Genomic DNA, 22,438 nt, shown 5'->3' on the forward strand with positions numbered 1-22,438 from the left:
TTTCACATTATAGGGAGACATAATTGACGTACTCTTGACAGAGTACATACCTGACAGAGTACATACTTGACAGAGCCTTGACATACTCCTTTCCCAATTTGGAACCAGTCTGTTGTTTCATGACCAGTTCTAACTGTTGCTTCTTGACCTGCATACAGGTTTCCTAGGTGGCAGGTAAGGGGGTCTGGTATTTCCATTTCTTTTGAATTTTCCACAGTTTATTGTGATCAACACAGTCAAAGGCTTTAGCGTAGTCAATGAAGCAGAAGTAGATGTTTTTCTGGAAGTCTCTTCCTTTTTATGACCCAATGGATGTTGGCAATTTGATCTCTGCCTTTTTCAAGCTTGAATATCTGGAAGTTCTCGGTTCAGGTATTGTTGAAGCCTAGTTTGGAGAATTTTGACCATTACTTTGCTAGCATTGAAATGAGTGCAATTGTGTGGTAAGTTTGAATGGCTAAGCCTATATCTAGTTCCCTCACTCTAAATTCACAGGGAAAGTCAGTTTTCAGAATTTTGGCTTCTAAAGTGAATGACAGTTTTTGTCTACCATCAAGAATCATGTGGCAGAAAAGAGGATCAGATGATGTAGCAAAATCCATTTTAATTTAACTGCCTCACATTTAATTCTTTTCACCTTATGAATGCTGTCCACTAGATAAGTCATAAGTATGTTTTCTGCCACCTCAATGATTCCCAAGTCATTATTTCTATTAAGCTCTTGGAGAATGATACTGCTAGGTTTATGTCACTTCAATGTTCAGAGGATGTTCTTAGCAAAAATTGGCCACTGTATCTGAGTTTTCAATCTTAATTTTTGATGATCATCTAACCAGACACCAACTGACTGTTTTACCTTTATTTATAACTCTTCACATCTAATGACTTTACCTTCTGATTTATTTTGATTTGTCTGCCTTCTTCAAAATTTTCAATGTCATATCACACATGGAATAAAAACTTCACAAACGTTTTAATCACTTGGGGAACATTTATAAAATACATATTACTAGACATAATCTATGACCTACTGAATCAGTTTCTACAGTAATACCTCAGAATCTGTATTTTGTACCAAAACTCCCCCAGACAATTCTGTTACATAATATGGTATGGAAATCCCTTCATAAAAGTTCCAGTTTACTGATCAATATTTATGACACCAGGGTCTTCAGCCTGCAGCCTATTTTCTACAGTCAAGTACATATTAAAAAAAAAAAATGGTGAAGACACTCCATGTCTCAAAAATTTTCAATGTCTGTCTATTCCTTGAAGAATAAAATTTAAGATCTTTCACATGGCATTCAATTCATTTTATAATCCAGGGCCTTCTAACATCTTTACTTTTTTTTTGGCTGCACTGGGTCTTCATTGCTATATGCAGGTTTTATCTAGTTGTGGTGAACGGGGGCTACTTTTCACTGTGGTGAGCAGGCTTCTCATGGCACTGGCTTTTCTTGTTCCAGAGCACAGGCTCTAGGGCCCATGGACTTCAGTAGCTGTGGCACAAGGGCTCAGTAGTTGTGACGAATGGGCTGAGTTGCCCCATGGCATGTGGGATCTTCCTGGACCAAGGATCAAACCCATGTCCCCTGCATTGCAAGGCACATTCTTAACACCTGGATCACAAGGGAAGCCCCACATCTTTACTTTTGATGCATAATGTCTTAATGTCTTCTCTTCTATACCTGTTAATTATTGTACATACTTTGAAATAAAATAGTTGCATTTTTCTAATCTAATAATTTTCTAAATATTTTTCATGTATTTTAGAAGAGTAAATAAAATAAAGGGCATTCAGGCTAGTGTATGGTTTTATTTCAATTATTTTCACCAAATTTTCTTTCTTAAATGATTGATGACTGTCCTTTTTACATTCACTATATTTGATTTCAGAGGCCTTCTATTAAGGATATGGAAAGAAAAAATGCAACAGAGCTGACAGAGTTTGTTCTCACAGGACTTACATATCAACCAGAATGGCAAATCCCTCTGTTCGTGCTCTTCTTGTTTATATATATCTTCACTATCATGGGGAACCTGGGTTTGATTGCTGTCATCTGGAATGACCCTCACCTTCACACCCCCATGTACTTATTCCTTGGGAGTTTAGCCTGTGTGGATACTTGGTTATCCTCCACAGTGGTCCCCAAGATGCTGGTCAACATCTTCACCAAAAATAAGAGGATATCTCTCTCTGAATGCATAGTGCAATTCTTTTCCTTTGGAGTCAGTGCAACCACAGAATGTTTTCTGCTGGCAACAATGTCATATGATCGTTATGTAGCCATATGCAATCCATTACTTTATCCAGCGATTATGACTAACAGACTATGCATGCGAATGTTAATTTCATCACTTACAGGCGGCCTTCTTCACGCCTTACTTCACACATGTTTTTTATTCAGATTAACCTTTTGTAATTCTAACATAATACATCAATTTTATTGTGACATCATGCCGTTGTTTAAAATTTCTTGTACTGATCCTTCTATTAATGTTCTGGTGATATTTATTTTCTCTGGTTCAATTCAAGTGTTCACCATCCTTATTATTCTGGTCTCTTATACACTAGTTCTCTTTACAATTTTAAGGAAGAAGTCTGCACAAGGCATAAGGAAAGCATTCTCCACCTGTGGTGCCCACCTCCTATCTGTCTCCTTATACTATGGGACTCTTCTTTTCATGTATGTGCGCCCTGGATCCACACGAGCAGATGATCAAGATATGATGGACTCTCTATTTTACACTGTCATAATTCCTTTCTTAAATCCAATTATCTACAGCCTGAGAAATAAGAAAGTCATAAATTCACTGACAATAATGTTAAAGAGAAATATTTAGATCTAATACTAATATGTGTTTTCTTAGTTGAAAACAACACAAAACTATGTAGATTAGAGCTCAATTTTGTTTGCATTCACAACTACCCTATTATTTTAGGTTTCAGTACTCAATAAATTCTTTAAGATATTTATATATCTTATTAAAAGAGACATGGAATTTTAATCAAATGTCCATATCATGTTAAAATAAATAAAGAAGAATTTAAAATGGGAAAGTCCCTGGCTATCCAGTGCTTAGGACTATACACCATCACTGCTGATGGCCTGAGTTTGATCTCTGGTCTGGAAACTAGGATACTACAAGCTGCATGGCACAGCCAAATAAATTAAAATGAAAAAACTTTACAAGCTTCTATATTCCTCATTGTGGTTTTTAAAGTAGATTTATTAAACATGTATTAAGCACTAAAATATGGGTTTCCCAGGCGACACAGTGGTAAAAGAATATGCCTGCCAATGCAGGAGACACAGCAGATGTGGTGTGGATCTCTGGGTCAGGAAGATCCCTTGGAGGAGGAAATGGCAACCTGCTCCAGTATTTTTGCCTGGAAAATTCCATGGACGGAGGAGTCAGGCAACTCCATGGGGTCACAAAGAGTTGGATATTACTGAGCGAAAGAGCACACAAGTACTAAAATAATGCAGAACCTCTGAAAAATACTTGAGATGAGGTCTTTGATAGTAATACATTCTTATAGCCTGGAGACTCATGTCACATTTAACTTCACATAGTGGGCATTTTATGTTTGAGTGAACAGAGGTAAACCCCAGGAATATTGCCAGACATCATTCAAGGTTTTATTCTACTTTATTTGGTCCCTGGTGATCCTGCTTCATATGGATTCAATTCTCATGTGACACAGAGAAATAAACTGAAGAGGAAAGAAATGAAGAAGCCTGTGAAGGGAGTTAAAACTCTGAAGGGCAGGCAATATGAGATGCTCTTAACTCAGTGTGCTTCTATACGGAGATAAAAGTAAGTTATTTCTACTGTCTATAGTGCCTTCTAAGGCCCTTTTTAGCTGTGTCTGTTTGTTGCTGGGTAACTGAAAAGCTTCACCAGTTCAGGAAGCTAAGAGTTCAGACTGAATGACTAAGTTGGGATGGGTATAGGAAGAAGAGAAGTTGCAGAATAGGAAGGAAATGGTCTCAATCTTCCTAAAATTAAAAAAAAAAAAAAAAAAGTTTGTAAGGTAAAGAAGTCAGTAGTATATAACATTTATTTAAATGTGTTGTTATCCTGAAAGGGTTTTAAATGTATATTATCAAAGTTCAAATAATGTCAATAGCATGATATCATAGTTCCCAATGTGTTGGTGGCACAGACATGAAAATGAGCAAAAATCTGAATATTTTCTGTCTTAAAAGTCCTTGAAATTTGGCTTTTCTCAAACTGCATATTATTTAAGTATGCTAAGTGATACATCTCCAGACCCATGTCCACCTTTTTCTCAACACTGAAATTCCACACACACTCCTATTGATTCCACTCAGGCCCACACCTTCAAAATTATCAGCATCTGTTATCTGTAAAACTCTAGTTGTTGATTCCTCCACGTTGCTAATATTTCCTTAAGAAACAGGACTGTAATTAGACCATATCATTCTCCAATAACTTTTAAAGGCTTGTCATTGCCATCTGAGTGTAAGCATACATGATAAATGTATCTAGAGCTGTAGATATACAGATGCACTATATTTTTTCATGTGTATGCAGATTATATGATATATAAATAAAAGTACAAATATTTGTATATATTGAAATGTATCTATATATACAGATTATATTATATATAAATACACTATCTAACCATTTATCTATTCTCTATCCAGCATTTGTTCACTCTGACATTATCTGAGGTCCTTTCAAATAAAGCCTTAGTTTAACTTAGTTCAAATTGGAAGGTTCTTCCTCCACGATTCTCCTATGTTATATCCAAACTGAGTTTCTGAAAGCCTTCTTGACAAACCTCTCTCTCAGGTTCATGCTTTTGTTCACACAGGTCTCTCCATAGAATGCCTTCCCCACTCAAATGTTTCATCTTCATTTAAAACTGAAATGGGGAGGCAGTCCTAAGATGGCGGAGGAATAGGATGGGGAGACCACTTTCTCCCCCACAAATTCATCAAAAGAACATTTAAACGCTGAGTAAAATCCACAAAACAACTTCTGAATGCCGGCAGAGAACATCAGGCACCCAGAAAAGCAGCCCATTGTCTTCAAAAGGAGGTAGGAAAAATATAAAAGACAAAAAAAGAAAAAGAGGTAGGGACAGAGCTCCGTCCTGGAAAGGGAGTCTTAAAAAGAGAGAAGTTTCCAAACACCAGGAAACACTTTCACTGCCGAGTCTGTGCCTAGCCGTGGAAGCACAGAGGGCAACATAATAGGGAGGAAAAATAAGTAAATAATTAAAACCCACAGATTAGGAGCCCAACAGTAGCTCCCCCAGTGGACAAGCAGCGCAGACACCTGCGCCTGCCACTAGCAAGCGGGGGAGGGGGGGTGGGGTGGGGCGCTGGGCAGGGAGGCCCGGGCTGCATTGCTTAGAGTAAGGATCGGGCCTTAATGCCCCCAAGGGTGATCACAGCGAAGTACTTTGGGCTAGCAAACCAGACTGTGGGATAGCTACCATGCTAAAAGCCCTAAGACACCGCCAGGCCCGCGCACAGAACAAAGGGCTGAACAGAACTAGCCCGCTGCAGACAATCCCCTGCTGGTGACAGGCAGCCAGAGCCAGAAGGGGGCAATCACAGCCCAAGAGAGACATTATCTACCAAACTGCAAGCAGGCTTCTTTGCTAACTAAGACTTCTTGGGGTTCTGGACAGTCATCTGCCTGACAAGGTGCGCCAGTTGTACACCCAGAAAACCGAGCAGCAGGGATGGGAGAGGCGATAAGTTGCAGTGACCATGCTCGCCAAACACCTCATCACCCGAGCTGCTCGGAGCTGGGAAGGGCACAAAACGCAGGCCTAACGGAGTCTGCGCCTCTGAGGACAACCCAAGTGCCCGAACCTGAGCGTCTTGGACCTGGGAGATGCATGCAGCCCAGGGCTAGCCTCGGAGGGTTCCCGTCGGAGCAACCTAGAGCCTGAGCTGTGTGGGCAGGGAAGGTGCACGCCTCGTGAGCGGGGGCAGGCCCAGTGTGGCTGAGACACTACAAGCACACGCCAGTGTTATTTGTCTGCAGCGTCCCTCCCTCCCCACAGCACGACTGAACAAGTGTGCCTAAAAAAGTGTCCACCACCGCCCCCTTGTGTTAGGGTGGAAATCAGACACTGAAGAGACCAGCAAACAGAAGCTACAACCGAGGGAACCGCCTTGGAAGTGACAGGTGCAATAGATTAAAACCCTATAGTTAGTACCGACTACATAGGAAGGGGCCTATAGATCTTGAGAAATATAAGCTGGACCAAGGAACTATCCAAAAATGAACTGACCCCACAACACTGCCCACAACACCAGAGAAAGTCCTAGATATATTTTTACTATTTTTATGATCATTCTTTTCTTTTTTCTTTTTTTTTTCTTTTCTTTTTTCTAACTTAAAAAAATTTTTTTAAGTCCTCTATTACTCCTTTAATTTTCATTTTCATAACCTACTATTACTTTTCAAAAAAATTTTAAAGCAAACTTCATGTATATATATATATTTTTAATGACTTTTGTGACTTTGTTTTTTTTCTTCTTCTTCTTCTTTTCTTTAATATTGTATTTTTGAAAATCCAACCTCTACTCTAGAATTTTAATCTTTGCTTTTTGGTATTTGTTATCAATTTTGTACATTTAAGAACCTTCATTACCCATTTTTACTTGGGAGCGAGATTACTGGCTTGACTTCTCTCTCCCCCTTTGGACTCTCCTTTCTCTCCACTAGGTTGCCTCTGTCTCCTCCCTCCCCTTCTCTTCTCTACCCAACTCTCTGAATCTCTGTGTATTCCAGACAGTGGAGCACACTTAGGGAACTGATAACTGGCTGGATCTGTCTCTCTCCTTTTCATTCCCCTCTTTTATCCTCCTGGCACCTCTGTCTCCTTCCTCCCTCTTCTCTTTTCTGTATAACTCCATGAACATCTCTGAGCGGTCCAGACTATGGAGCACACATAAGGAAGTGATTATTGGCTAGCTTGCTCTCTCCTCTTTTGATTCCACCTCATCTCATTCGGGTCACCTCTAACTCCCTCCTCCCTCTTCTCTTCTCCATGTAACTCTGTGAACCTCTCTGGGTGTCCCTCACTGTAGAGAAACTTTTCATCTTTAACCCAGATGTTTTATCAACAGTGCTGTATAGAAGAAGTATTGAGACTACTGTAAAAATAAGACTGAAAACCAGAAGCAGGAGGATTAAGTCCAAATACTGAGAACATCATAGAACACCTGACTATGTTCAGGGAACATTAAGCGATAGGAGCTCATCAAACGCCTCCATACCTACACTGAAACCAAGCACCACCCAAGGGCCAACAAGTTCCAGAGCAAGACATACCACGCAAATTCTCCAGCAACACAAGAACACAGCCCTGAGCTACAAAATACAGGCTGCCCAAAGTTACTCCAAAACCATTGACATCTCATAACTCATTACTAGACACTTCATTGCACTTCAGAGAGAAGAAATCCAGCTCCACCTACCAGAACTCAGACAGAAGCTTCCCTAACCAAGAAACCTTGACAAGCCACCGATACAACCCCACCAACAGCGAGGAAACTCCATAACAAAGAGAACTCCACAAACTGCCAGAATACAGAAAGGCCGCCCCAAACTCAGCAATATAAACAAGATGAAGAGACAGAGGAATACCCAGCAGGTAAAGGAACAGGATAAATGTCCACCAAACCAAACAAAAGAGGAAGAGATAGGGAATCTACCTGATTAATTCCAAATAATGATAGTGAAAATGATCCAAAATCTTGAAATAAAAATGGAATCACAGATAAATAGCCTGGAGGCAAGGATAGAGAAAATGCAAGAAAGGTTTAACAAGGACTTAGAAGAAATAAAAAAGAGTCAATATATAATGAATAATGCAATAAATGAGATCAAAAACACTCTGGAGGCAACAAATAGTAGAATAACAGAGGCAGAAGATAGGATTAGTGAACTAGAAGATAGAATGGTAGAAATAAATGAATCAGAGAGAAAAAAGAAAAAGGAATTGAAAGAAATGAGGACAATCTCAGAGACCTCCAGGAAAATATTAAACACCACAACATTCGAATCATAGCAGTCCCAGAAGAAGAAGACAAAAAGAAATACCTTGAGAAAATACTTGAGGAGATAATAGTTGAAAACTTCCCTAAAGTGGGGAAGCAAATAATCACCCAAGTCCAGAAAACCCAGAGAGTCCCAAACAGGATAAACCCAAGGCAAAACACCCCAAGACACATATTAATCAAATTAACAAATATCAAACACTAAGAACAAATATTAAAAGCAGCAAGGGAAAAACAACAAATAACCCACAAGGGGATTCCCATAAGGATAACAGCTGATCTTTCAATAGCAACTCTTCAGTCCAGGAGGGAATGGCAGGACATACTTAGAGTGATGAAAGAAAATAACCTACAGCCCAGATTACTGTACCCAGCAAGGATCTCATTCAAACATGAAGGAGAAATCAAAAGCTTTACAGACAAGCAACAGCTGAGAGAATTCAGCACCACCAAACCAGCTCTCCAACAAATGCTAAAGGATAGTCTCTAGACAGGAGACACAAAAACAGTGTATAAACTCGAACCCAAAACAATAAAGTAAATGGCTATGGGATCATACTTATTGATAATTACCTTAAACGTAAATGGGTTGAATGCCCCAACCAAAAGACAGACTGGCTGAATGGATACAAAAACAAGACCCCTATATATGTTGTCTACAAGAGACCTACCTCAAAACAAGGGACATATACAGACTGAAAGTGAAGGGCTGGACAAAGATATTCCATGCAAATAGAGATCAAAAGAAAGCAGGAGTAGCAATACTCATATCATACAAAATAGACTTTAAAACAAAGGCTGTGAAAAGAGACAAAGACAGACACTACATAATGATCAAAGGATCAATCCAAGAAGAAGATATATAACAATTATAAATATATATGCACCCAACATAGGAGCACCACAATATGTAAGACAAATGCTAACAAGTATGAAAGGGGAAATTAACAATAACACAATAACAGTGGGAGACTTTAATACCCCACTCACACCTATGGATAGATAAAGAAACACAAACTTTAAATGATACAATAGACCAGTTAGACCTAATTTATATCTATAGGACATTTCACTCCAAAACAATGAATTTCACCTTTTTCTCAAGTGCATAGGGAACCTTCTCCAGGGTAGATCACATCCTGGGCCATAAATCTAGCCTTGGTAAATTCAAAAAAATTGAAATCATTCCAAGCATCTTTTCTGACCACAATGCAGTAAGATTAGATCTCAATTACAGGAGAGAAACTATTAAAAATTCCAACATATGGGGGCTGAACAACACGCTGCTGAATAACCAACAAATCACAGAAGAAATCAAAAAAGAAATCAAAATGTGCATAGAAATGAATGAAAATGAAAACACAACAACCTAAAACCTGTGGGACACTGTAAAAGCTGTGCTAAGGGGAAAGTTCATAGCAATACAGGCATATCTCAAGAAACAAGAAAAAAGTCAAATAAATAATCTAACTCTACACCTAAAGCAACTAGAAAAGGAAGAAAGGAAGAACCTCAGGGTTAGTGGAAGGAAAGAAATCTTAAAAATGAGGGCAGAAATAGAAGCAAAAGAAACAAAGGAGACCATAGCAAAAATCAACAAAGCCAAAAGCTGGTTCTTTGAAAGGATAAATAAAATTGACAAACCATTAGCCAGACTCATCAAGAAACAAAGGGAGAAAAATCAAATCAATAAAATTAGAAATGAAAATGGAGAGATCACAACAGACAACACACAAATACAGAGGATCATAAGAGACTACTATCAGCAATTATATGCCAATAAAATGGACAACGTGGAAGAAATGGATAAATTCTTAGAAAAGTAAAACTTTCCAAAACTGAACCAGGAAGAAATAGAAAATCTTAACAGACCCATCACAAGCACGGAAGTTGAAACTGTAATCAGAAATCTTCCAGCAAACAAAAGCCCAGGTCCAGACGACTTCACAGCTGAATTCTACCAAAAATTTAGAGAAGAGCTGACACCTATCCTATTCAAACTCTTCCAGAAAATTGCAGAGAAAGGTAAACTTCCAAACTCATTCTATGAGGCCACCATTACCCTAATACTAAAACCCGACAAAGATGCCGCAACAAAAGAAAACTACAGGCCAATATCACTGATGAACATAGATGCAAAAATCCTTATCAAAATTCTAGCAATCAGAATCCAACAACACATTAAAAAGATCATACACCATGACCAAGTGGGCTTTATCCCAGGGATGCAAGGATTCTTCAGTATCCGCAAATCAATCAATGTAATACACCACATTAACAAATTGAAAAATAAAAGCCATATGATTATCTCAAAAGATGCAGAGAAAGCCTTTGACAAAATTCAACATCCATTTACGATAAAGACTCTCCAGAAAGCAGGAATAGAGGGAACATACCTCAACATAATAAAAGCTATATATGACAAACCCACCCCAAACATTATCCTCAATGGTGAAAAATTGAAAGCATTTCCCCTAAAGTCAGGAATAAGACAAGGGTGCCCACTTTCACCACTACTATTCAACATAGTTTTGGAAGTTTTGGTCACAGCAATCAGAGCAGAAAAAGAAATAAAAGGAATCCAAATTGGAAAAGAAGAAGTAAAACTCTCACTGTTTGCAGATGACATGATCCTCTACATAGAAAACCCTAAAGACTCCACCAGAAAATTACTAGAGCTAATCAATGAATACAGTAAAGTTGCATGATATAAAGTCAACACACAGAAATCCCTTGCATTCCTATACACTAATAATGAGAAAATAGAAAGAGAAATTAAAGAAAAAATTCCATTCACCATTGCAATGAAAAGAATAAAATACTTAGGAATATATCTACCTAAAGAAACTAAAGACTATATATAGAAAACTATAAAACACTGATGAAAGAAATCAAAGAGGACACTAATAGATGGAGAAATATACCATGTTCCTGGATTGGAAGAATCAATATAGTGAAAATGAGTATACTACCCAAAGCAATCTACAGATTCAATGCAATCCCAATCAAGCTACCAACGGTATTTTTCACAGAGCTAGAACAAATAATTTCACAATTTGTATGGAAATACAAAAAACCTCGAATAGCCAAAGCAGTCTTCAGAAAGAAGAATGGAACTGGAAGAATCAACCTGTCTGACTTCAGGCTCTACTACAAAGCCACAGTCATCAAGACAGTATGGTACTGGCACAAAGACAGAAATATAGATCAATAGAACAAAATAGAAAGCCCAGAGATAGACCCACGCACCTATGGACACCTTATCTTTGACAAAGGAGGCAAGAATATACAATGGAGAAAAGACAATCTCTTTAACAAGTGGTGCTGGGAAAACTGGTCAACCACTTGTAAAAGAATGAAACTAGAACACTTTCTAACACCATACACAAAAATAAACTCAAAATGGATTAAAGATCTAGACATAAGACCAGAAACTATAAAATTCCTAGAGGAGAACATAGGCAAAACACTCTTCGACATACATCACAGCAGGATCCTCTATGACTCACCTCCCAGAATATTGGAAATAAAAGCAAAAATAAACAAATGGGATCTAATTAAAATTAAAAGCTTCTGCACAACAACAACAAAAAACTATAAGCAAGGTGAAAAGACAGCCTTCATAATGGGATAAAACAATAGCAAATGAAGCAACTGACAAACAACTAATCTCAAAAATACACAAGCAACTCCTGTAGCTCAATTCCATAAAAATAAATGACCCAATCAAAAAATGGGCCAAAGAACTAAATAGACATTTCTCCAAAGAAGACATACAGATGGCTAACAAACACATAAAAAGATGCTCAACATCACTCATTATCAGAGAAATGCAAATCAAAACCACAATGAGGTACCATTTCACACCAGTCAGAATGGCTGTGACCCAAAAGTCTACAAGCAATAAATGCTGGAGAGGTTATGGATAAAAGGGAACCCTCTTACACTGTTGGTGGGAATGCAAACTAGTACAGCCACTATGGAGAACAGTGTGGAGATTCCTTAAAAAACTGGAAACAGAACTGCCTTATGATCCAGAATCCCACTGCTGGGCATACACACCAAGGAAACCAGAATTGAAAGAGACGCGTGTACCCCAATGTTCATCGCAGCACTGTTTATAATAGCCAGGACATGGAAGCAACCTAGATGTCCACCAGCAGATGAGTGGATAAGAAAGCTGTGGTACATATACAGAATGGAGTATTACTCAGCCATTAAAAAGAATACATTTGAATCAGTTCTAATGAGGTGGATGAAACTGGAGCAGATTATATAGAGTGAAGTAAGCCAGAAAGAAAAACACCAATACAGTATACTAATGCATATATATGGAATTTAGAAAGATGGTAACGACAACCCTGTATGCGAGACAGCAAAAGAGACACAGATGTATAGAACAGTCTTTTGAACTCTGTGGGGTTGGGGGTATGATTTGGGAGAATGGCATTAAAACATGTATAATATCATATAAGAAACGAATCGCCAGTCCAGGTTTGACGCAGGATACAGGAAGCTTGGGAATGGTGCACTGGGATGACTCAGAGGGATGGTATGGGGAGAGAGGTGGAAGGGGGGTTCAGGATTGGGAACACATGTACACCCGTGGCAGATGCATGTTGATGTATGGCAAAACTAATACAATATTGTAAAGTAAAAAAAAAAAAAAAATCTAAAAAAAACAAACAAAAAAGAATAAAAATAAATGACGTATCAAATCACAAAAAGAAATGGATGAAACCTGAATGAATGTTATTAAGTAAATAAGCTAGTCTGGAAATGATTATACACTGCATGTGGCCAACTATGTGACATTCTAGAAAAGGTCCATAATTTGTTGTTATTGCTGTACAATGTTTCCGTTGTTCAGATGGTTTCCTGTCAATTATACGGATTTTTGCTATTTCATACATTGTAATGACCCAAAGATTAACTGAAAATATAGACATCATGTATATATTTTTTTCTACCATCATTAAGGACATTTCCCTAATGGATTTTTCTTTGAATGAGAAGTTTGATGTCAAGCTATGAGTATATGAATGGGGTGAATAACCTGTCAAGTCTTAATTTAGCTTGGTGACTGTGGAACAGTTGGAGGCCTCCAAGAAACTTAGATCTCCTTGTAGTCTTCTCTTGTAGATGTCTCCTCTACAGATTCCTCTGCTCTGTTTTGACCTTCAGTACAATCCCAGCTGCTTTGTGCCTTCCAGAAATTACAAAAATCCCTAGTCAAATGAGGTGATCCCACTCACCTCTGATCATTGTGTAGATTATTTTTGTCATTTCAGTGGCATGTTGGAAAAGAGGTAAAAGATACACCTGTGAAATATTCACATTTTAAAAAAGGTGTTCTTCTGATTCCTTTAAAAAGAAACTATGAAACTCAATCTGTACTATTTAACAGTTATTTAGGTGTATAGGATGAGATCATTTTGCTAAACTCACCAGTTGTCTGAAACACTGCTGATGCTGGATTAAATCAGTCCTTAGAAATACAAATAATATACTTGAAACACCGTTTATCATGAAAGTGTATTTATTTTCTTAACCTGGAGACTAAAAGGAAAGAACAATTCTTCTCTCCTTATATACATTTATATATGATTTTTCTCATCACCTTAGAATACCTTAGTACTGAGTGAGATATGCTGTTCAGGAGCCTGTGGATAAAATTGTTCTGGACTGTGTTCAACATGATTAGGACTAGATAAAAACAGATATTAATCAAAGCCAGAACTATGTAACTAAATTCTGGTGGTTAAATAACTTTGGCAAAATGTTATTTAGTACATGTCAATACCTCTCTGGTATAGTATTTCCCTTTCATTGTTTTTGCTCTTTTAAAGCAAAAGTCTCAAAATTTAGCAGGCATCAGTCATTTAAAGAGCTTAAAGAGACAAATTGAAAGGTGTCATCATTAGAGTTTCTGATTCTGTTTTGTTTTTTGTTGTTGTTCAGTCCGAAGCCATCTCTGACTCTCCACAACCCCATGGACTGCAGCTACACAAGGTAAACCACTGCTGGTTTCTCCCAAAATTCCTATGTTAAATCACTAACCCCCTTATGTGGTGTTATTTTGAGTGGAGTCTTTAGGAGGTAATTACTCTCAGATGGGTCATAAGGATAAGACTTACATGATAGTATTGAACGTGAAAGTGAAAGCGAAGTCGCTCAGTCATGTCCCAGTCTGCGACCCCATGGACTGTAGCCTACCAGGTTCCTCCCTCCATGGGATTCTCGAGGCAAGAGTACTAAGATAGGAGAATAATTGCTTTAAACAATCAGTAAAGCAAAACTGGTATAGCATTAAGATATTTAGAGAGCAGACAGAATGGAATTTCTATACATTCTCTGTGGTGTGGTTGTCACTAAGTTGTGTCCAATTCTTGTGACCATATGGACTGTAGCCCACCAGGCTCCTCTGTCCATCAGATTTTCCAGGCAAGAACACTGGAGGGGGTTGCCATATCCTTCTCCAGGGGATCCTCCATTTCCTACTTAAAAAGCATTACGAAATATTTCTGAAAATTTCTACCCTCTGTTTATACTTTCCTCCCAATTTTGAACAGAAGGACACAGATAGGGTATGTGTTTCAAGGGATGAAGTATTTTAGACTTTAAAAAAATTACTTTTTCCTGGAAACCATGATTAACATTAATGATAACCAATGCAAACTTAGTGCCTGATTTCAGGAAGGTTAATGGGAGGCACTTCTGTTCCTTTTGAAAAACAATTAATTATCAACATAGATTAGTTTTTACACCTGTTTTTCAAAAGAAATTTCATATACAAATGTTCCTTATATTGTAATGATGTGATGCTTACTACTTCTGAGAAGGTAGTGAGACCTTTTGAAACAAATCTAACTGTTGAATCATGACATTTTCTATAACGTACAAGATAAAACAAGAAGTTCACCAAATGTACAGTGAATTTCTGTTGTAGTCATGTTTGTCTAGAGGAACAGAACCAAGAAGATCTATGTACTTCTGCTGCTGCTGCTAAGTCGCTTCAGTCGTGTCCAACTCTGTGCGACCCCACAGACAGCAGCCCACCAGGCTCCCCCGTCCCTGGGATTCTCCAGGCAAGAACACTGGAGTGGGTTGCCATTTCCTTCTCCAATACGTGAAAGTGAAAAGTGAAAGTGAAGTCGCTCAGTCGTGTCCGACTCTTAGCGACACCATGGACTGCACCCTACCAGGGTCCTCCATCCATGAGATTTTCCAGGCAAGAGTACTTATTTTCTACTTATAAACTAAAGTCATTTTTATGAGATATTGACTCACACAATTATGGAGGCTGAGAGACTCCATGAAATGCCCTCTTCAAGTAGGAAACTGAGGACAGCAAGTGTCATAATTCAAAGGTTCGAGTCAGTAGTTAGTGTTAGTCGCTCAGTTGTGCCCAACTCTATGTAACCCCATGGACTGAGCACCAGGCATCTCTGTCCATAGAATTCTCCAGGCAAGAATACTGGAGTGGGTAGTCATTCTCTTCTCTAGGGGATATTCCCAAACCAGGGATTGAACCCAGGTCTCCTGCGCTGCAGGCAGACTCCTCACCATCTGAGCCACCAGGGAAGCATGGTATACATTCTTATCTGTGTATGAAATTCATAGAATCATGGTCACCAAGAGCAGCTGAAGACCAATGTCAACCAGGCAAGCAGACACTGAATTCAACCTTCCTCTTCCTCATTGTTTCATTCAGACCCACAGCTAATGGGGATGATGCCCAGATATATTGGGGAGGACCATATGCTTTACTGAGTCCACCAATTCCATACTAACCACTTATGGAAATACCCACAGAGACACACACCCAAATCATGTTTAATCAGATATCTAGACAGCCCACAGCCCAACAAAATTGACATATAAAATGAACCATTACAAATCTGAAGTGAAGTCGCTCAGTCGTGTCCGATTCTTTGTGACCCCATGGACTGTAGCTTACTGGGCTCCTCTGTCCATGGGATTTTCCAGGCAAGAATACTGGAGTGGGCTGCCATTTCTTTCTCCAGGGGAACTGCCCAACCCAGGGATTGAACCCGGGTTTCCCGCATTGTAGGCAGATGCTTTACCATCTGAGCCACAAGGGAATTTGCCCGTCTACCCATGGTCAGCTTGGCACCTGTAAACATCTCCTAAGACCATATTTTATCTTCACATAAAGAAAACAACAAAGCTAAATTCCACCTAACATTATACACTTACATATGTATAACAAAAAATGTTCTATCTCTTTCTTGAGGAGGTAAAATCTTTGAGTGATATTTATTTTTCTCCTTGATATCTGGTCATTTGTGTGTTATTAATTTGATATCATATTATTTAACTAGTATAAATAAAGTCAGTACATCTTATGTCACAAGATTAAGAGAATAAAAGTGAAAAAATTTGCCACACACACACAAATGTATTCATATCACACTAAGAAGGAAATCTCTTGGTTATTACAGTCTTCATATCTGTAAATGATCACATGATTGTAGCTGATATTTTAACTAACTTATTTTTTTATCCATTCTGTATTCCCTTTGCCTAGGTGGACAGTGTTCTTCACCTTGTGTGGTAACACAAACTTTCATCCCTGAAGAGTCTGGGCCATAAGAACTACTGTCTGCATTGGTTGGTTGACATTTTCATTGACCTGAATCATGGGAATGAAAATACTAAGAGATACCTTAGTGGGTTTTATGTATTTCAAACATACTCTTCATTACTCCCTTTGTGGAGCAGTCCCATTTCCCCTTTGTAGCTGTCATCAATCACCTCCTCTAGCACAGTAACTCCCTTCTTTGAGGATTCAAAGGAACATAGAGTTAACAGGATTGAGGCAGCAGTCTATTTTCAATTAGTGGAATCATTGTTGTGTTTCTTGGTGGAAGCATTCTTCTGTTTGGAAGTGAGTCCACAAGGCCAGCAGAGGAGAAAATTACAGGAACAGGAAACAAGTAGTTTGTAGTGGTCATTAAGGGTAGTAGACACGGGCGCCAATCCCATTTCTGTCTCCTGATTCCTGGACGCATGAATCCTTGCTTTGAGAGAAGCAGTACCAAATACTGGAGGTTCAGAAATATTCAGTCTTCTGGAGTTCCCTGCTTTAGCCTTGCAAGATATTGCCATCTAGTTCTGCTGTTAACTGAGGCTTTATGAGAGCTATTCATCATTCTATGTAACTGTATGCTTCAGCGTGGTGGGAAATAGAGTAAAGCCAGTGAATTCCACAAGGGTGGACATGTTAACATTTTTTTTTTTCCCACTAAGTTGAGGTCCTTGATCAGAAGCAGTGCTGTCAGTAGTACTATGACAGTGGATAGGGAATACCATAAAGATGGAAGGATGATAATTTTGGCAGAGGCATTTTCTGCAGGGAATCCCATATACCTAAATATATCTGTATCTAGAGTAAGTGTCTATTCTTGTAAGAACAAAACACTCCCATTTCCATGATGGAAACTGTTCAAAGTAATGAACCTGAAACTAGGCACATGGGTTCACTCCAATGAATGGTGCCACATCAGGACTCAGTGATAGTCTCAGCTGCTGGCTACCTGGGCACTCGACAGAGGTCACAGTCAAGCCGGCCTTAGGAAGCACAACTCAAAGTTAGGTGTTAAGAAGATGTGTAGCCTCTGTCTCTGACACACTGACCACTTTATTTGTGAGCTCACTGAGTAGTGACAGAGTGCTTGAGAAACAGTGACTAGTGTCCATACATTCAGTTCAGTTCAGTCACTCAGTTGTGTCGGACTCTTTGCGACCCCATGAATTGCAGCACGCCAGGCCTCCCTGCCCATCACCAACTCCCAGAGTTCACTCAAACTCATGTCCATCGAGTCGGTGATGCCATCCAGCCATCTCATCCTCTGTCGTCCACTTTTCCTCCTGTCCCCAATCCCTCCCAGCATCAGAGTCTTTTCCAATGAGTCAACTCTTTGCATAAGGTGGCCAAAGTATTGGAGTTTCAGCTTTAGCATCATTCCTTCCAAAGAACATCCAGGGCTGATCTCCTTCAGAATGGACTGGTTGGATCTCCTTGTAGTCCAAGGGACTCTCAAGAGTCTTCTCCAACACCACAGTTCAAAAGCATCAATTCTTCGGTGCTCAGCTTTCTTCACAGTCCAACTTTCACATCCATACATGACCACTGGAAAAACCATAGCCTTGACTAGATGGACCTTTGTTGGCAAAGTAATGTCTCTGCTTTTGAATATGCTATCTAGGTTGGTCATAACTTTTCTTCCAAGGAGTAAGGGTCTTTTAATTTCATGGCTGCAGTCACCACCTGCAGTGATAGGTCACCTTAATAACTTAATGATAAAATCCCATTCTGCTAAAATCACTTTTTTTGATGAGCATTCACATGGGACACAAATATTTCATGTTATTTTTACCCATTCAGAGAGATCAATTAACATAATTCTCAAATTTTGTTGTATTTCCAGTCATTTTCCTTCAAAGTCCATGAACATCCTGCTAAACCATTGGCCACAGCCAATGAACTGGTATATAATTACATACCTGCCCCTCTTTCCAAATAGAGTGAACAACCAGGTGTGATGCTCAAAGTTCTGCCCACTAAAAGGTTTTCCCATCACCAATGTCCTTCAGGAACGTCACAGAGAGGAGCTGTAGTGCAGCACATGTCCACTTTCTGATGGTGCCTGTATACCATGCAGACTCATCTGGATCTGCAGGCTCCAGTCTTCTCTTCTCTGTAGACTAATTGCAGAGGACTCCCCATAGGACCACAGGTCCACACTGTGAGAGAGACACCACTGCAGCAGGAGTAGACACCAACAGAATTTAGACCACTTCTTCAGGTAACTTATTTGTGCCTTCAGGGCCTGTTCCTGCTTGATCAAGTGTCTACTAGTTCCATCTGATAAAAGAATGCTGCTGTATACACACAACTTTATGGTTTGTGGGTCAGATAACCTTTAGTTTAACAAGGGTAGCTCTGGTATCATGGCAAATTTTGGCCATGGTTAAACATACACTTTCTACTGAGGCTCACTAGCAGAGAGTGAGCAACAAACAATGTTTACTTTCCTAAAGTAGAGGAGTTATCCACAGAGGATGGAAGTGTTGTGCTCAAAATTCTAAGGGCCTGCATCTATTTCCACCTCTAGAGGCCTATTAAAGGATCCAAGCATCCACCACTGCTGATTCAAGCTCCACTGGATCTGTTGAATATGGTCTAAGCCAGCAGTCTGCAACCTTTTTGGCACCAGAGACTGATTTCATGGAAGATAATTTTTCCATGGACAGGGGAAGGGGAGGATGGTTTTGGGATGATTCAAGAGCATTACATTTATTGTGCACTTTATTTCTAATCTAATGTTGCTTCTGCTCTGACAGAAGGTAATGGTCCAGGGCCCAGAAGTTGGGGACCCTTAGCCTAAGGGACTGAAGAGCTTGCACAAAAGCCTAGACATGTCCCATGTCTCTTATTCTGAGCCCCAAACAAAACTATCAGCCTTTCCCGTCCTTCAGTAAATGGGCTGTAGTAACACATCCAAATAACAATAGTATTGCCTCCAAAATTTACAGAGGCATATTATCTGTTGTTCCTCTCTTTCAGTTTCAGGAAGGGCCAGAAGTAATATCCTTGACTTAGAAGAATTATCTCAACATGTGCTATATCACTGGACACCTAGACATTCCACTAAAGTAGAAGGCCCCCAGAGTTTTGTGAGATTTGTTTTCTATGTCTTTTGCGAATGTCTTACCAATATAAATACTTCTTGCTTGCTATAACCAATCAACATAATGTCATCACTGTAACAGATTAGTGTGTTACATTTCAATATTTACAAATTATATATCTGATAAAAAAATTTTCACTGGGGATACATGAAGCACTCCCAAAACTCATAATAAAAAGATGAATAACCCAATTAAAAATTGGGCAAACTATCTGAACAAACACTTCACCAAAAAAGGTAGACAGATGTCAAATAATGTTACAAAAAAGAGGCACAATATTATGAAGTCACTAGGGGAAAGCAAAGAAAGCACAATGAGGTATTAAAAATTAAAATGACCATAAATGAAAAGACTACGCATACTGGAAGCAGTAATACAGGCCTTTGTGCTCACAGGTAGGCAACCAAATAAGTTAGGAGACAATTACACAAAATTGAAGAGGGCAGTAAATTTTATCCAAGTGTTGGTTGTGCTGAAGTGACCTGTGCACGTTACATTCCCCACTCCACCGTCCTGTGTACTTTTCACAGGAACCCCTCTCTCCTATGTTACTTATCTCCTCTATTTTGGCTTTCACCAGCAAAAATGTAAAGAAGCAGGATAAGTGATTAATCAGTCTATCAAAATGATGTGTTTTTGCTCTCCTCCTATCTAACCAGGAGGTCTAAAGTGGAAGTTAAGTACTTTTTTCTTTTCAGATATCACACCAAAATGTCACAAACAAGTAAAGTAAGCTTTATTTTTCTGAATGAACATTCATGGACAACTGTCTCTGTTACTGCACAAATCTGAATTTGTTATCACCATGTTCAAAATCCCTCAATAGTTTTCCTGTAAGATGAGGTTATTAGAAAGATGGTAACAATAATCCTGTGTACGAGATAGCAGAAGAGACACCGATGTATAGATCAGTCTTATGGACTCTGTGGGAGAGGGAGAGGGTGGGATGATTTGGGAGAATGGCATTGAAACATGTATAATATCATATATGAAACGAGTCGCCAGTCCAGGTTCGATGCACGATACTGGATGCTTGGGGCTGGTGCACTGGGACGACCCAGAGGGAGGGTATGGGGAGGGAGGAGGGAGGAGGGTTCAAGATGGGGAACACAGGTATACTTGTGGCAGATTCATTTCGATATTTGGCAAAACTAATACAATATTGTAAAGTTTAAAAATAAAATAAAATTAAAAAAAAAAAAAGAACAAACTCCATAATCTGGCCTCCAGACTCTGTGCTATCCACATATGCTCTCTTCCCTGACCCCATCTCGCTCCGGCTGCCTCTCTCTTTGGAAGCCATATTTACTATTTTGTGTTGTTCCAACGATCCAGGCTCTCTGAGGGTTTAGAACTGGAATGAGAGTTCCAGCTACACAGAAAGGTCAACTTTCTTGCAATTGGAGTTTGGGGGGAATCTAAAACATTGACCTCATTCAAATCATATGTGATTGGCTCAGACAAGATCATACTGAGCAAAGTTCTCAGAGTACCAAAATTTAGAGATATGCTGGAGTTTACACAAACACGTCAAATATGTCATCTGTGTTTGAAAGTATGGCATAAAGTACAATTTTAATAATTAGAACTGGAGCTGTCTACAATGACTACTGCTTATGATTTCAGAGTCTGTAATGCCCTGTGGAACAACATGGATTTCTCATACATGCCCAAGTCCTCAATGCCCAGAAGAACAGCTTAGCTTTGTCCTAATGGAACTCCATGGACACTATCAGGGGAATATTAGTTCTCCACTCCTTCCTCTCTGGCAGTCCTACAAATGGTTAATTCTTGTGTTAAAAAAAATTTTAATAAACGACATTTTCCTAAGCCTGGATAGTGAAACCTCCAAAATGAATCAGTGTATAAAATATTGCTCTTTGTGTTATTGTCATTCCAGTGCTCCTGTATTATTTCTACCTCGGAAAACCAAATGCTGAGAGGATCTTGACAATAGAGGATCTTAACAGATGCTGGTAAGAGAATGATTTCTATAATATTATTTTTCAAGGAAAATTAAAATACTGTTAAACATAATAATTTTGATTTCATCTACAAAATGTCAAAACAGGCATTTGAAAAGGGAAAACAATAATAAGAAGTAAATAATCTGTATGTTTTGTTGTTAAAAGTAAAATCTGGATGTGCAAAATAGCTCTAAGACTATTTTATACTCTTTAATGGTATGTCTGATTAGATTGACTATAATGACTCCACAGGATATGTTGTGGTGAACTAAAACATTAATCAAATTAAAAGTGTATTTAGGGATTTAGGTCATAATGTTTTTAGTGCAAGAAATATGTATTAAATATACATTTATTTAGTTATCCATCTATGTTCTGTCCTCTTTTCCTGCTCCTTATTTTTTTTTTAATTTTATTTATTCACTTATTTTTGGCTACACTCAGTCTTCACCATTATGCACAGGCTTTGTTTAGTTGTGGAGAGCAGGGGCTACTCTCCATTTGTGGTGCATGGGCTTGTCATTGCAGTGGCCTCTCTTGTTGCAGAGCATGGTCTTGAACCCGTGTCCCCTGCTTTGGGAGGTGGATTCATAACCACTGGAACACCAGGGAAGTGCTTCCTGCTTCTTATTTCCTTTTCACTCAAATTTGCCTTTCTACTTCTTTATCCTCTTTCCTCTCAATTCCCACCTC

At 38.9% G+C, this 22,438-nt stretch overlaps 1 protein-coding gene across 1 annotated transcript; it reads left to right on the plus strand.

Annotated features, from left to right (window-relative positions):
- Positions 1-1,845: 1,845 nt before the first annotated feature.
- On the plus strand, positions 1,846-2,844 carry LOC133254270 (olfactory receptor 5H2-like). The gene has a single exon (XM_061428502.1). The coding sequence runs from the start codon at positions 1,915-1,917 to the stop codon at positions 2,842-2,844; it is 930 nt and encodes a 309-aa protein (XP_061284486.1). The 5' UTR covers positions 1,846-1,914.
- Positions 2,845-22,438: the final 19,594 nt, after the last annotated feature.

This window comes from Bos javanicus, chromosome 1 (assembly GCF_032452875.1).
Source record: "Bos javanicus breed banteng chromosome 1, ARS-OSU_banteng_1.0, whole genome shotgun sequence".
Classification (NCBI taxonomy): Eukaryota; Metazoa; Chordata; class Mammalia; order Artiodactyla; family Bovidae; genus Bos; species Bos javanicus.

Coding starts and splice junctions, on each gene's coding strand:
- LOC133254270 (XM_061428502.1), top strand. CDS start 1,915: ATGGAAAGAAAAAATGCAACAGAGCTGACAGAGTTTGTTCTCACAGGA.